The sequence below is a fragment of the Drosophila montana genome, unplaced genomic scaffold, assembly GCF_035044405.1.
Source record: "Drosophila montana isolate Dmon_TW-CO22-7 unplaced genomic scaffold, ASM3504440v1 contig_2438_1, whole genome shotgun sequence".
Taxonomy (NCBI): domain Eukaryota; kingdom Metazoa; phylum Arthropoda; class Insecta; order Diptera; family Drosophilidae; genus Drosophila; species Drosophila montana.
The window spans coordinates 288,218-304,028 of record NW_026997315.1 but is presented as its reverse complement, the minus strand read 5'-3'; the positions used below and the strand labels follow the sequence as shown (position 1 = coordinate 304,028).

Below are 15,811 nucleotides of genomic sequence, written 5' to 3'. Positions count from 1 at the left end.
TGCTTCAAAATAAAACTAAACATCTATTAAATTTTCGTTACGCTTAACAATTTATTTTAACATAGGTTATATTATTTTATACAACTTTTTTTCGTATTATAAAAAATGACTTAATTTTAAAATTAAAAACTAATTTAGCTAGACGACGATTTAGGGTTCGATCTTCTTTAGCTTTTCAACTGCCATTTAAAATATGTATAAATTCTATTATGTAATTGTGGATGAAATTTTGTTATCTCACGCAGATAATTTGTAGCGATCATAATTGTTAAAATGGTATATAGTTGTATATACTATATTTATATATGCATACATACATATGTTCGTATGTATTTCTGTATATCAGTGACTTCTACTAAGGATAATTAGTGTGTTCTATATAAGTATGTTGCATGCGTGTGCAAAAACAGAACTACAAACGTATTGTACAGTACAAATGTATAAAATGAAAAAAAAAATAATAATTATGTATATATAATCAAATGTATAGATTAACCGCAAGTCTCTCTTGAATCTCAATTCACAAAGTAAACGTCAAAAATTAACGAATTAGTATTAGGCATAAGCAGATATATGATTTAATCCACTGCTACCAGAATTTGCAATATTAGCACGCTCCTTTTAAAAGTCCATTGCCGCTGCTTCTGCTGCTGCTTCAGTAGTCAATGCTGCTGCCTCCGTTTTGTTGCATGCGCACGGAGCGACGTCGCGTCAGAATGCGTGCTGGTGTTGCTAGTGTGGCTTCGGTGATTGCCTCCGCAATGAGTGGAACTGGTGGATCCAGAACATTTGCAGCCGTCATAGCTGCTGCGAATTCCTCGCTGGCCATGCCAGCTACCGCATTGTCCAGTACCAGGGGCGTCGGTGTGATCAGACCAAGACTTTGTTCGCCCTCCAGCTGTGAGCTGCGTCGCGTAGATATGCCACGCAGCTTAGACTTTTTCGGTGGCAGCGTACGTGGCGCACTAACCTCACGCATGACGGGCACCGTAGGTGTCTCCTGTACACAAGTTAACGTGGCGCTCTCCTCTTCGTAGTTGCGTTTGCGCGCCAAGCGCGCAGCGGCTGCCCCATTTTTGCTGCCATTGCTATTGCTGCCTTCGTCGGCTGGCATGATGAGCTCTGGGGCCACAGTCTGTTGTTCGTTGTTGTTGTTGCCGTTAAAATAATCAGCAGGGTGTGTTGTTGTTATTGTTGTGTTAACTGTTGTCTCCAGGCAGGCATTCTCTTCAATGGTCTCCAATTTGGGGCCGCTGCCACTGCTGCTGATGGACTGTTGAAACGGGTTGTTGTTGCTGCTGTTATTGGCATTGTTGTTGGTGCTTTGCCCATTTGTAGCTGCCGTCGGTGTTGTTGTCGCATTGTCAATGCTCTCCTTTGGACTGTTGCCACTACTGGCCTGTCGGAGTTGCGTATTTTCCTTTTCTAGCGTCTGTATGCGATCACGCGTTGTCTTTAATTCTTGCTGCAAAAACAATATAGTGCTTTGCATGCCCTCCACATCCTCATCGATCTCCTGCAGAAAGTCATCGAGCTCTGTGAACAAAAACACATGTTCATCTATATATTGGTGTTAAATAGATTATAATACCTGACTGAGATTTCTTGACCTCCTCGCTAAAGCTTTTCTGCATTGCCAATTCAGTCTCTAGCTTTGCTAGTCGCCCATTGGATGTCATCTTGCCCAGCTCTTCGTTTTCCTGATACAATAGACGGCACTTGGCCATGAGGCGTTTTCCCGTATTTGAGTCCGGCGTAAATTTCCAGGCGGAAAGTTCATTTTGCGTCTCCTCCAGCTTGGCCTTGGTGGCCTTTAGCTCCTTTTTGAGACGCTCAAAGAGCAAATTTACAGCCGGATCGAGAAGAGCCGTACGCAAGGCTAAGGCTGTGGGTGCCTGCTGTGCCTTGTACTCTGCAATTTGACTCTGTGTTGGAGTGGAAATGTGTATATATGAATACCCCTAGTGCCATTGTCAGATGTCGTCAAAAATTACCACATAATCCTGAAACTCTTGCTCCTTGTTGGCCAGACGCCGCATGAGAATCTTTTCGCGTCGCTGTGCGTCGGCGCATTGCAGACCCAGACGCGTCTGCTCCAACTTGAGGCTCTCGATTTCATCTAAAGGGGCGGGCGCGTTTATTAAAGTAAAACAAAAAACAAAGATAGTGTTAGTAAACGTCGCAGCACCCAGGACGCAGGGCTGTAGTCAACAATCGATCGAGTAGAATAAAAAGCAGCAAATAGCAAACGCAATGGTCAGTGGGCGGCGAGGCAGACATCAGCAGATGCTTCCCCTCCGCCACGATACAAATTTACAAGTTCTTTAAGGGCAATATATATAGTACTTGGTTGCACAACTTGGTGTGATGTGAATACTGGTTGTAGTTTGTAGGTAGATACATATTTTTTTTTAAGAATTTTTATATATTTTTTTTTGTAATTGAACTTAATACGAAATCATACCAATGCGTTGCAATCATTCGTGTAAGTTCGTGACATTATTTTGCGCTGTTGTTGCGGCTGTTGTTGTTGCGCTCTTGCTGTTGTTGTTGTAGCTGCTGTTGTTGTCGTAGTTGCTGCTGCTGCTACCGCTGCTGTCGTCGAATTTAGTTGTTGCCACGAACGTTGCACTTGCACACGTTATTTCTTGCACTAATTTTTGCTTCGAGATTGCGAGACTCATGAGAGATTTGCCTCAACATTTACTCAACACTTGCTTGCACTTTTATATTGCTTTCTTAATTTAACATTTGCATTTGCATTTGCATTTGATTTTGCTTTTGCTTATTGCTTGCTTTATGGAGAAGACACACTGTGGAAACAACAAACGGTTTGAAAATTTTGTTGCAAAACTGAAAAATATTTAGAAAAACACTTGCAAAAAACTCGACGCGCGCACTTTGCTTTCAAAAAGCTCATACAAACATCAACATCAACATTATTTTCTGGCATTTTCGAACACTCTTTTTTCTCTCGTTAGCTCAGAAGCTCTCATAACAAAGTTCAACGACTTTCGTTTCATATTTTTCTTGTGCAAACACACAAGTTATTATTTATATGCATTTATTTCTTATATTTATTTTATATATATGCATTTATATCTACTTTTTGCTTTAGCTGGGGTAATTACGTTTTATTTTCTTGTTATTTCTGCGTACGCAAACAAACCGAGCGCCGTTATAACGTGTGAGTGGGACCGTGTGTAGACATTTGTTTGTGGTGTGCGAGCTTGTATTTGTGTGTGTTGTCTTTGTGATTGTGTTAATTGACAAACGCAAACAACAGTTTGGCCTATATGCTAATCAGGGATGGAGCTCTAAATTAATTACCCTGCACGGTTTTTTTTTAATGAATTTTATTTTAAGCATGCAGCTAGTTTTATTAAATATTTCCATTCAATAATACACTGTGGATGGACATGACTCCTTTAAGCTGTTTGTGTTTTCAAACAATCTTTTTAAGAAAACCGAATTTCCAATCTGATTTGCAATATATCCCAAATGTTTTCCAGCCCTGGCATATAAACCATTAAATAACAAGCGACAATTAAATAATTAACTACATCAGCGCAGACGCCTGTCTGGGCAAAACGATTTTTAATGCTTTTTTTGCCCTACAATAAATTTGATTTGACCATTAAATGCATGTGTATATATATTATCTTATCTGTCGCTGGAAAAAACAACAAAAAGACGCACACACACGCACCCACAAACACACGATAATTTAGCCCGCGCTTTGTTGCGATATTTATTTATTTATTTGTATATATTAGATTTCTTTTTTTGTGAAATTTTGTTTCGATTTATTGTGTTATTTATTTATTTATAAGTATTAAATTAATTTTGTGAATTTTATTATTGGCTTTTTCAGTTCATTTTGGGCCATGATTTGCATTATATTCTTAACACTAGCAAAGTTCTTGGCTTAATAACACAAAAACTGAAGAGAAACATTTTTTATATTTTTATATTTTATGTTGAATTTGACATTATGCAAATATATATGTTTTATATACATTATATACCATTTTTATGCACTCTTTCTTCATTTCATTTATTTTGCATGTTTTATTTATTTTGTGATTTATATTTTTTGACTTCTGTTTAGCTGCTTTGTTGCGTAAAGAATTCAAGACGTGTAAACAGTGTTGGAGCGTAACAAAAGAGAATGTGTGTGGGGGGGCATCGAGAGGCAGTGCGAAGAAATAGGGAGAGGCATAGAGAAAGAGAGAGAGAAGGTAAGGCAAGAAAGGGGCGCGCGCGCAGGGGCACGTAGACAAAACGACAACGTGAGCAACGTTGGCAACGAAATTGGCCAAAAAACGAAAACTGTACACACGGCAGAAACTTTTGAGACGACGACGAGGGCGAAGGCGAAGACGTAGACGGAGTAGAGAAATTTGATCAACTTTTGGCATTTTTTACACTTGTTACACACAATTTTGCTTAAATACTGTTCATATTTTTTATTACGCATTTATATTATGCAAATATTTTGCTATCTTTTTAAACTGTTCTTTGCACACAACACTTTGCAACACTTTTTTATTAATGCATTGATTTGCTATGATTGCTTTATATTATTTATATTTTAAGTTCGATTTGCACACACTGGTTAAACACTTGCTATTTGTTTTGATTATTACAAAAAAATAACTTAACTAAACAAAACGCTGAAAGTCTTCAAAGAGTGTTCGCTTCAATTCTCAAAAGTTCGATTTTGTATAAACTAAAAAACAAGGCACACGTGGAGTTCTTTTTTGTTTTAGTGTTTTTCATATAAAACGCATTTTTGCACAAAAACTCAAACTTTGGCCGTGAAATCGCCTTACAAAAATGCAACAACCTCTCAGTTAATGTTTAAGGTGCGCGAAATAACGATAGATATTTATTTTTTTCTGATACACAAACAGTTATTTTACGCACCCTAAACACATTTGAAAACTGAACATGTTGAAAAAAATAGGAAACTAAACAAATTATACAATTTACACAAATGTACACTGTTTGTTGTTGTTTGATTTCTTGTTTTTGTTTACATACGAGATATATATATATAATTTGATATATATCTATATATTTATATATATATATATATAATATACAGCATGTATATATAATATGCATACAATTTGTTTTGCATATTTATGCGTAAATAATAATTTAATACCTTCGAGCAAACGACGCTGTTCGGCTGCGGCGGCAGCTTCGGCAACAGCGGCATCATGTTGTTGTTGTTGCTGTTGCTGCTGCGGTTGTTGTTGTGGTTGTTGTTGTTCTGGTTGTGGGTGATGGTGGTGTCGATGCTGTTGTTGTTGCTGTTGCTGTTGCTCCTGTGTTTGTTGCGCTTGCGTTGACGTCGGATGATGATGATGATGATGGTGATGATGATGATGCGGCTGCTGCTGCTGCTGCGACGTTGGCAGCTCTTCGAAGCCAGACGGCGTCGGCGATGCCGGGCCAGATGGGCCCATATTATTAACTGCGCCAACACCAGCGCTACCCCCACCAACACCACCAGCAGCCACGCCGCCGGTGCCGCTATTGCTGTTGCTATTGCTGCTACTGTTGCTGATCATGTGTAAATTTTGATCATATTTTGTAGACATTTTATCGTAACTGTTCATCAAGGGTCTCTGATCGTCCATAGTCATTGCAGCGACACTCATAACTCAATACAAAGCTCTAGTTGGTCCTTTGCTTTCCTCGATTTTCATATGGCATGTACACACTGGAACAAACACACAAAACTCGCTGCTAGCGATGCTCACTGCCAGCGGAGCACCTTTTTCGCTCTCGCACACGCACGCTCTATATGTGTGTGGGCCTGCCTGCTCACCAATACCAATGCTAAACTATGCTGTAGACGACGCGAGGCGAGCGAAAATTTTTTTGTATTTTCTTTGCTACTTTTCAGTGGAAAAATTTGCGTACTTATTGCGAATTTTCAGCGTTGAATTATTGATTACTTGCTATATTGTTCATTTCTGCGCACTTTATCAATATTTTTATGTGGTTTTAATCACTTTTATTACGATTTTTTAATAAATTCTCTTGGAGCCGTCGATATCATTAGTTAGCTAAATACGTATGGTCAGCGTTGCCATATGGTCGGCTAGTCAAATTCAATATGGTGGACCAACACGCGATATAATACCAAAACAAAATGGTCACCCCAATCCAAGAATAACCACAGCTGGCCACCTATCTTAGCTCATATTGTTTACGTTTCTTCAAGAAGAAGACAGTTTCTGGTAGCCCTGGTTTATTTTGCAAATTACATAAAAGTCTGCGGCCAACGACAAAATGTTGCGACAAATTGCTGGACCAACGTTTGCCAAGTTGCTGCGTGCAACAACCAGCCCAGCGAATGCGTCAGCTACTCAATCTGCGTTCGGCGGCTCGTTCGGCACCGTCCTGGCACGCCAGCAGCAGACCTTGCCTGTTGTCGACTCTGGCAATACCCTACCGAAGAAGGGCTACTCGCCTTTTGGCACCAAGCAGGCCAGCATGGCCGAGTGGTCGCTGGCGAGGTTAGACGATCTGCTTAACTGGGGTCGCAAAGGTTCCATCTGGCCGCTTACCTTCGGCCTGGCTTGTTGCGCCGTGGAAATGATGCACATTGCAGCCCCACGGTAAATATTATTCCACCTGCATACACATCTATAATCATCATTATCTATTTCAGATATGATATGGACCGATACGGCGTTGTGTTCCGTGCATCCCCACGTCAAGCTGACGTTATTATCGTAGCTGGCACGCTGACAAATAAAATGGCACCAGCTCTGCGCAAAGTCTACGACCAAATGCCCGAACCCCGCTGGGTCATCTCAATGGGCAGCTGCGCCAACGGCGGTGGCTACTACCACTACTCGTACTCGGTTGTGCGAGGCTGCGATCGTATCATACCTGTCGATATCTATGTACCTGGGTGCCCCCCCACTGCGGAGGCGCTCTTGTACGGCGTCTTGCAGCTGCAAAAGAAGGTAAAGCGCATGAGGACGCTGCAGATGTGGTACAGAAAGTAAAGCGATAGTCTCCAGTTAAATAAGCAAAAAGTGTTAAATAAATATTGTATGCAAATATAGGCAATAGCAACAACGTTTTTCTATCATATGTATTCTAATTAGTTTTTTTCTATAAACATGCTTTTTTATATTTTATTGCAATGTAAAAATTGTTTAAAATATCTTATAGCTTTTGTGACGTCACCGACAGTGAAATACAACCTGTTACAAAAACCTACCAACACATTGTCTAACGTTGCCAGATCGCAATTTTTAATAATAAACAAATACAGCTGTGCGATGGCCGATTTTCCCGAAAATCTACAAGTAATTAAATTGGAACCACCAGGAACGCCGGAAAAATCCAACATTAAGGAGCGCCTAAACCTGCACGTAAAGCGACGCTTGCAACAGGATCTGCCCGTTTCCAGCCCAGAAACGCCACCTGGGGACACAGTCGCAGCCACTGCCACAAAACGCTGCAAGGCAACTCCAGCACAGTCCAAAGAAGGGCAAAAGCAACGCAAGCCCTATCAAAAGCGAGTGGAAAAGATCAAAACAGAGACCAGCAAATGCAAAAAAGGTAATCTGATATTTTTTAACTAGGAAATCGCATATGACCAATTAAAATTACAGCACAAACTGCCAGCCCTGCAGCGGATTTGGAGGCATTTGACGAGACAGCAGATCATGAGGCATCGCCAGAAAGGTCGGACGCCAAAAACATAGGCCGTGATCGCTACAAAAATGCTGATATACTCAACATAGTATTGAGTGCAAAGAAACGAGCGCTAATGCAAAATGCGGAGGTGCAATCATTTTGGTCGAAGATTATGTCAGCCCTGAAGAACTGAATTTATTTACTTTTCATTGATGGGGCAATACTGGTTGCACTTATGGCGCGCATTGATACGATTTTCATAAAATTTAAATAACAAAACGAGTTACTTTATGGTTTCAGCTTAAGTATTGTTAATAGTTCGATTTTAATAAACAAAATAATTTAGTTTTTATAGTTTTACATTAAACACACTAGTATTTATTTACTGCGCACGATCTGTGAGCGCTTCTCATATGACTAACCAGTCGCTGCTGCGGCTGCTGCTTCCGCCGCCGCCGCTGCCGCCGACGGCTGACAGCTGCAAAATTTTGCAGAGCCGCTCAGAAAGCAATTTGACGTTTTTGGGGTTGCAACGTTTTGCGTCGCGTAATCGCAGTGATTTAGCGTCTCCGAATCGAAAAGAATACCACAAATTGATAACGAATTCAAAGTGTGTTCGAGCAAAGGTAGTTGCAATGTGCGATTAAATATTTGGCGTGTCAAAAGATGCTTTGAGCGTAATATAGAATTAACTATAATTGGCAATTAAGCCATGTTAGATAATCCCGTTTGGGGTTTGTGTGGCGCGTTTGTTATCGATTTAACTATTTTTTTTTCCTTTTCTACTTCTCCCGTGTCCTTTTAGGGCGCGCATTCTCACGCTCACACTCTCTGCCGCCTGCTGCTGTATTTTTTTCTTTTGTCGCCACCCTTGCGCGACTCTTGTGCTCTGCCTCTCTTGCTGTGCGCTTTGGCTTGGTGCTTCGTCCTTGCCTTGTCCACAACTTTGCGCTCAAAACGACCGACCAACCGCCCGCCCGCCCACCTGCCACCCACTGAGCCCTTTTCGGGTGCTTTTCACTTTCGTGCGCTTCCATTTCCATTTGGCATCAGCCACAATAGGCCATTCCTATTCAACGGTTCTTGCAACGGCGCCAACTTGCCACCGTCATCAAATATTTTCTCAATGTGCTCGCCTCTTACGTAAATAAAAAACACACTTATATATATATATATTACTTAAAGCGCAGCCAATTTGAAAATAAATTCCAGTCAAGAACTGGCATTATATAATATTGTGCCAAAAGTCCTGCGAGACGAAAAGTGACGCGAAAGAACAAAAGTGCAAAAAGTGATTACAAAACACTTTCAAATTTTCAGTGCACGTCAAATACTATAAAAATGATTACAAAAAATGACCCAAATAACCATAAATAAAAAGCAGAACGATTATATAAATATATATGACTAAATGTTAATTAAAAAGGATGAAAATGTGTCTGAGAAATAAACAAATATCTATAATATAGATAAAAACTTAAAATCTGAAAAAATGTATAATATTCAATATCGGAAGCTTTCAAGTATTTGTCTTCAGTTTGTTTAACTAAAATTAGAAATTGACACGAATATATTATGCTTTTTTTTAACGTTTTGCATTATACAACTAGTTAAACTGTCTGGCTTTCGCTGCCCCTACCCCCCCCCCCCACCAGCTGCCCACCTGCCCCACCTGCCCCAAGAAGAAGAAGAACAACTATTGCGTCTATTAACTGCCACCTTTACTCATACTGCACTTTCATTTTAATGGCTAAATCAATATCCAGAGTAAAAAAGAACAGAGGAAAAAAAAAAGGGAAAAGAAAAGTATTCTCTTTAGCCCTTTTGCTAATTGTATGACTATTACTATTACATAAGCGACAGCTTTTCCCCCTTCCCAAGTGGGGAAAAGCAACCAAAACATTTCCTTGCAGGAAATGCCAAAAGTCTGAAGAACGGAGACACATGCCATGCCAGCAAATATGGGATAACTGGGAACTGAACTAGGTCAGTTATTGAATTTTCCCGGGCGCCGCGTAACGCCCACCGTCCACCGTCCACCGCGCACCGCCCACGCAGAGTGCTGCACGTACTGCTGCAACATAAATATAAAACAATATTTGTGATAAATAATGGAAACAAGACATACTGCCGCTTGGCTGGCAACAGGACGAGTCAATTCTGTGATTGACTGCCCGACATTCGAAGCATGTCAGTGAGCCATTAAGACGACAACAACAATGCTGGGATTGGCTGCCTGACATGACAACGGCCCCGTTGGCTACCCTATTGATTGCCTCGGGCCTGAGCGTTGCAGCCAGCGGTGCCTTCTGTGCCAGAGACCCAAATTTTAACTCAGTCGCAAACGAGGCGTATGCGTAATATTTGCCATTTAGTCATGCTCCGATGATATCTGCCTCTGAAGTGTGTGTCAGTCCGTGTGTGTGTCTGTGTGTGTGCCAGTATATGCCAGTATGGTGCCTCCTATGGCTTCCTTCAGTGCATTGCACTTTCCTGATTACGTATACGACTTGTGGTACGGATGGGGGTTACATGGACTGACCCTTCCTTCCATCAGTGGTCCGCTGCCGCTGGCAGCCACAGTTGGAAGCCGCACACTTCAAGCTGTGCTATGATCATTTATGGGGCAATTATGTGATTACAGCTGAGTGTCCTTTTGACATTTATTATTCAAGTGAACGTGCACTGCTTTTAGTTATCTTTTTTCCCCTGTTCATCATCTAAAAGAAACTCTCATAAATTTAACAAATAATTTGAATATTAATGTCTGCTTTTGGAAGGATCTTCAGCACGTTAACAAGTCACTTTTTATCGTTGCCAATTTAATTTTTATATGCCTAAGTTCAAGCCCCTCAATTTCTGTTAACATAAGCATTCCCAAGAAAACATGCTAATTAGTTGTATAAACATTTATTAAATCTTTTCCATTTAAGAAACCATAAAAATGTTACAGCATAAAATGTATCTTATGGCATTATCGTAATCCAAAACAAGTCCATTTGGGTAACCTAAGCGACCCATCAACATGGAATGCTTAGCCTGACAAAACTATAAAAAGCTCTGCCACTTAAACCCCTCCCCCCGCCCCCTTCTTATTAGCACACCTGGCCTAGTTGTTGGTGTGGGCATGTTACCAAGCCACCAGAACTAACCCACGCCGCATGGCTGTAAGGCCCAAAGCCCCGTTATATACTGTGGGTTTAGTTGGCAACAATTGCACACGGGGAAAATCAATTGCAAGCCATTGGCTGCCTATGCTGGGTGGATGACACATAGGAAACATAAAAGCTGCAGCAACAACAGCGAGAAGAGCAGCAATCATTGCAATCCAATTAAATGGCCGCTTGACTGCTGCTTGTCGCCGAGTCGAACTGTGAATTGAGTGAGAATTGCCTGATTTGCACTCAAATTTAGATTCCACAAACTTGTGTTCCACTAATTGGGTCGTGTGCACGTCATCAAAGCTGCAGCGCCTCAGCTCACTCTTACTCTCAACTGGAGCAGCATCGCAAGCGCTCTCTCTCGCGCTCTCTGCTGCGCTGCATTGCGCCGCTGCGCTCACCAAATGCCCTGCAATGCAACTCTATCCTCCCCTCGCTGTCCCCGCCCACAGCTTACTGTAACAGTTTTGCCTATTTTTGAAAAAAATGCGTCCCACTTTTGCGTTTGCTGTTTTTCCTTTCCACACACAGTTCTATTTATTTTTGTCAACTGATTTTCGTTGAGCCGAAAGGTTGAGTTTTTAGTTTATTCAGTTTAAAGTGTTGAGCTCAATTATTATATTATTAAATATTGCAAAATAAAAAGTGCTAAAACCAAATTATATGAAAACTAAAGAAAAAAATGTTTTCAAATAAAATGAAACAAGTAAAAAGCAAAGAAAAGTATCAATTAAAATGAAATATAAATATAGATTCTTTGATTTGAATCAAACTATGTAATAAATACTAAATGAAAAAATCATTTTAACAAACAAGTTAAAGTTATCTCCCTTTCTTTTAAACATATTTTAGCTAACATGATAATTTAACTCGGCTAAAAGCAGAAGAAAAAACATTGAGAGTCTTTCAGTGAGAGCTGGATACAAAACAATTTTGAAACACAAGTGCAAAGTACACAAAACAACAACAACAACAACAACAACAACAATAATAACAGGAAAAACAACAGTTGCAGAAATGTCGCCTTTTATGGAAAAAACGTTGCTGTTGTTAGGCGTGCTGTGTTGCATACAAGGTAAGCGCTCAGGTTTATGCAATGCAAAAATAAAGCCAAAGCCCCTCACACAAACGCACACACACATATGCACCCAAAGAGCCCTCCCACACCGTCTGCCCCCCGTCTTGCTTGCATTGTTAGACAACGCAGCCCTAGCATTTGCGAGTGGCTTTGCACACACATAATGCAATTTGATATGATTATGTATGGATTTGTATTGAGGTCCCTTCTTCTTCTTCTGTTTCTTCCACTTCTTGCCACATACAGTTACCACTGCCCTTATGTGCTACGACTGCAACAGCGAGTACGATCCACGTTGCGGTGATCCCTTTGAGCCCTACTCCATCGGCGAGGTCAACTGCAGCAAACAGGAGCCTCTGGAGCATCTGAAGGACAAATACAAGCCCATGCTGTGCCGCAAGACTGTCCAGAAAAGTAAGTTTCAACAATGCGTAAAAATAAAAAAAATATATATATATATATACAATCAGCAGAAGATATTTATAATGTATATTATTAGAAAAAGGCTCGACATTTTTTAAGAAAAATATACCGAAGTATATTTTATGTATTAAAAAAAATAGAATACTTTAAACTTCTACAATTAAAAATAAATGTGAATATATTGGGGAATATACATACATATATCTAAAATATTAAAAAGGGAAATAACATATTCTTCATTTGAAAAACAATTTGAAATTATTGTGGAAAAAAATTAGTAACACTTAATTAATTTACTTAATTAATAAAAAATAAATTTGAAATTATTTGGCAAAATAGATCTAAAATATTAAAAAAATGAAAGCGTAGAAAGGCAACTTTATTTTTAAATAAAATTTCCCATTAAATTCTTACTGGGGAGGGTAAATCTCCCATTCCTCTAGTTCATCTAATATACCTGTTTGATCAATTTTTAATAGCTAAAATCCAAATAATAAAATACTTTACGGGGGATAAAAATCCCACTATCAGAACACGAAGTAGATATATTTAATTTTATTTAGAACAAATTCCATTTAAAACGAGACGCTAATTAAATTGAACTTTCAGTTTATGGAAAGGTGCGCATTGTGCGCGGCTGTGGCTATATACCCGACGAACGCACCGATAAGGAGTGCATAAGGCGTTTGGGCACCCACGATGTCTCCGCCACCTACTGCGCCTGCACCCACGAGCTGTGCAATGGAGCCACTGCCGTTGGCCAATCGCAGATGCCGCTGCTGTTCGCATTGGCCGCCGGATTCGCGCTCTTCTTGACAAGGCACAGCATAAGAGTCCAGAGCTCATAAATATCCATTTATTAGCATTTTCCAATAACAATTTATGTTTAAATATTATTTGGTATCATTTAGATTTGAGACTTCTGAAATGGATGGCAAGTCACTTCGATGGCCAGTTAATTAAGTTGCATAATTTAATTTAATTATACATGTGTTCGTAAGCGTAAAAAGTGAGAGATTACCATAAAAAAAATAAAATAAAAAACTAAACTCTGTACTTAATTTGTTGGACTCATAAAAAATGCAAGAGTACCTTTAATGTAAATGTAAAACGAGAAAAAAAAAAATAAAATGCATTAAATCTATTTGGGCGGTCAAATCTGTTGAATTGTTTTATTCACTAAGCTCATTTTAATTTTATATTAATTTTAATAAATGTATATCCAAACAAAAAAAAGAGAAATAAACAAAAAACTGCCAGTAAATGTCTCCGCCTAATACACAGAAAAAAATGCATGCCCAACTTTAAAACTAAAACAAGCTTAACTAAACAAATTGCAGTTTCTCAAATGTATTGCAAATGTATGTTCGGTATTTTGAAAACTTCTGAATCCTTTCAAATCATAATTTCCTTAGAAAGTTCACAACATTTCGACTATTAAGACGCGATATTTACATGCAGCAAAGAACCCTAAAAGGTAAATTTTAAAAACAAACTCTTCATATGGTATCAAAAAAAAAAAAAAAAGAAATAATAATAATAATAACAATTCAATGAGTACATTAATAGAGTATAGTATTTGAAGTAACTAGGACACCAGATCATTTGAAAAACAAATTATGAGTCATTGCAGAGTAAAGCAAATAGTATAAAATTTAAATTTCAACTAAATGCAGATAACATAGCAAAACAAACTATTTACAAAACCAACAACAACATTCAAGAAAAAATAAGAAACTATGAAAATGTCATATTTTGTCCATTTTAAGCTTCATACAAAAAAAAAAGGAAATTATATAAAAATAGACAAATAAATAAATAAAATATATAATAAAAATCTTCCTAAAAAACCAAAGTAAAGAAAATATCAAATGAAAATTTTGTCGTGTAGTTAATTATTATTTTCTATTTTTATCAACAAGTATAAATTCTTGATAAACAATTTTCAAGTGCTTTATTTGACAAATTGATAGGCACAAATTAAAAAAAAAAATAATAATATATATAAAGACACGGCTAATAGGCAAAGTACAGTCAACACAAAACAACAAACACTAGCCAACACACAACACAAAACCAAATACATTTTAACACCTGATTTGGTGTAGACCTCACAAATACATACAACAATTGATTAATTCATACACAATTATACTTATACACACAAACACACACATACATATATTATAAAAAATGATATTTATTTAGTTAAATATTATTAAGAATTATATGGACAGCTAATAACAACATTGTGAGCATATGTAGATAAATTTAACTAATTTTAATTTACATGCAAGAAAAAGAAAATATATAAAAATGTGCATAAAAACAACAACAAAAACAACATAACACTAGCCGTTGTATCGTAATAAATAAATATATATGAGAAACACATTTTGTGCATACTTAAGAAATTAAAAATATATATTTAATTGCATTCTATTTAGTTGAAAGAGAATACACTTTTTAAAGAAACATATAGACAAAGAAGGTTATAAAATATAAAACCATTTTTTATTTGATACAATAGAAAGTGAGAGTAAACCCATGCCATACACATACTTCACACAGGCACACGCAAAAATAATAATACAAAAAATAAAAATAAATAATAATAATTGAAATGGCAGCGTGAATCATATCATTGTATTTTGCTTTACGAGTGACGATATTCTAAAATAAAACCGAATAGAAATTCCACAATATATATGTTTATAACACAATGCTAACCACAATACAAACAAGCAGCTCAGAATGCTAAAAGATAATAAATAAAACAAAAAAAAAAGAGAACAAAAAAAGATAAAAGTAAAAACAAAGTTTGGTTCATCTTCAGCATCTACTGAGAACAGAAAACCCTATAATAAATACATGCATATTAGTCCTAAACCTAAAAACGTTTCGATAAATAAAAGAACACACAGATTTGACATATAACATTAAACAAATGAAGAACACACACACACACACACACACAGTTGCATACCTAATAAAAATAATAATAATAATAATAAAACTAACAATAATAAACTTATATGTGTTTCGTCTGCGCTGGCTGAGTCGTCAAGTTAATAATAATAATTTACATTTGGTTTATGAGTTTCTAAGCAAACCCAAGAAATATATATATGCAACAATGAAGTAAAACAGAAACAAACAAAAATTGAACGAAAGAAAAACAAACAACAATTTACAAAAAATTATGTGAACTTGTTAATTTTTAGCGTTTAAGTCTGTAAAGCTCCGCTTGTAGATGAAAAATCAATAAATAAACTAAATACAAAATTGAATAAAACGATAAAAAACAAAAACAAAAAAAAACACAAAATACAAAAAGTTATAAACTTTCACAAAACAAAAAAAAAAACATGTTGCTCTTTTATCGATTTATGCAGCACGCTCAACAAGATATATGCGTAATTAATTGATTTAAGGGGATTTTTACCATAGGAGGGTATTACGGAAACGTCGTTCC

At 37.7% G+C, this 15,811-nt stretch overlaps 4 protein-coding genes across 6 annotated transcripts; 3 read left to right on the top strand and 1 right to left on the bottom strand.

Annotated features, from left to right (window-relative positions):
* Window positions 1–26: 26 nt before the first annotated feature.
* On the bottom strand, window positions 27–6,093 carry fl(2)d (female lethal d). 2 transcript variants are annotated; one of them, XM_064681766.1, is made up of 4 exons: window positions 5,174–6,093; window positions 1,995–2,119; window positions 1,592–1,925; window positions 27–1,536 (listed from the first exon to the last, which is right to left on the bottom strand). In XM_064681766.1, the coding sequence occupies exons 1-4, from the start codon at window positions 5,670–5,672 to the stop codon at window positions 656–658; spliced, it is 1,839 nt and encodes a 612-aa protein (XP_064537836.1). In that variant the 5' UTR covers window positions 5,673–6,093; the 3' UTR covers window positions 27–655. The 2 variants fall into 2 exon arrangements, with proteins under 2 accessions (XP_064537836.1, XP_064537837.1); XM_064681767.1 differs by lacking the exon at window positions 5,174–6,093 and adding an exon at window positions 2,465–2,745.
* A 151-nt stretch (window positions 6,094–6,244) lies between these two features.
* LOC135427987 (NADH-quinone oxidoreductase subunit B 2-like) lies at window positions 6,245–7,122 on the top strand. Its single transcript, XM_064681768.1, has 2 exons — window positions 6,245–6,638; window positions 6,692–7,122. Exons 1-2 carry the CDS (start codon window positions 6,310–6,312, stop codon window positions 7,032–7,034), a joined length of 672 nt encoding a protein of 223 aa, XP_064537838.1. The 5' UTR covers window positions 6,245–6,309; the 3' UTR covers window positions 7,035–7,122.
* Window positions 7,123–7,293: 171 nt separating this feature from the next.
* On the top strand, window positions 7,294–8,041 carry LOC135428089 (uncharacterized). The gene is made up of 2 exons (XM_064681892.1): window positions 7,294–7,596; window positions 7,650–8,041. Exons 1-2 carry the CDS (start codon window positions 7,314–7,316, stop codon window positions 7,865–7,867), a joined length of 501 nt encoding a protein of 166 aa, XP_064537962.1. The 5' UTR covers window positions 7,294–7,313; the 3' UTR covers window positions 7,868–8,041.
* A 139-nt stretch (window positions 8,042–8,180) lies between these two features.
* Window positions 8,181–15,155, top strand: LOC135428177 (UPAR/Ly6 domain-containing protein crok). Of its 2 annotated transcripts, none has more exons than XM_064682008.1 (4): window positions 8,181–8,300; window positions 11,688–11,910; window positions 12,160–12,327; window positions 12,946–15,155. In XM_064682008.1, exons 2-4 carry the CDS (start codon window positions 11,853–11,855, stop codon window positions 13,182–13,184), a joined length of 465 nt encoding a protein of 154 aa, XP_064538078.1. In that variant the 5' UTR covers window positions 8,181–8,300; window positions 11,688–11,852; the 3' UTR covers window positions 13,185–15,155. The 2 variants fall into 2 exon arrangements, with proteins under 2 accessions (XP_064538078.1, XP_064538079.1); XM_064682009.1 differs by lacking the exon at window positions 8,181–8,300 and adding an exon at window positions 8,685–8,817.
* Window positions 15,156–15,811: the final 656 nt, after the last annotated feature.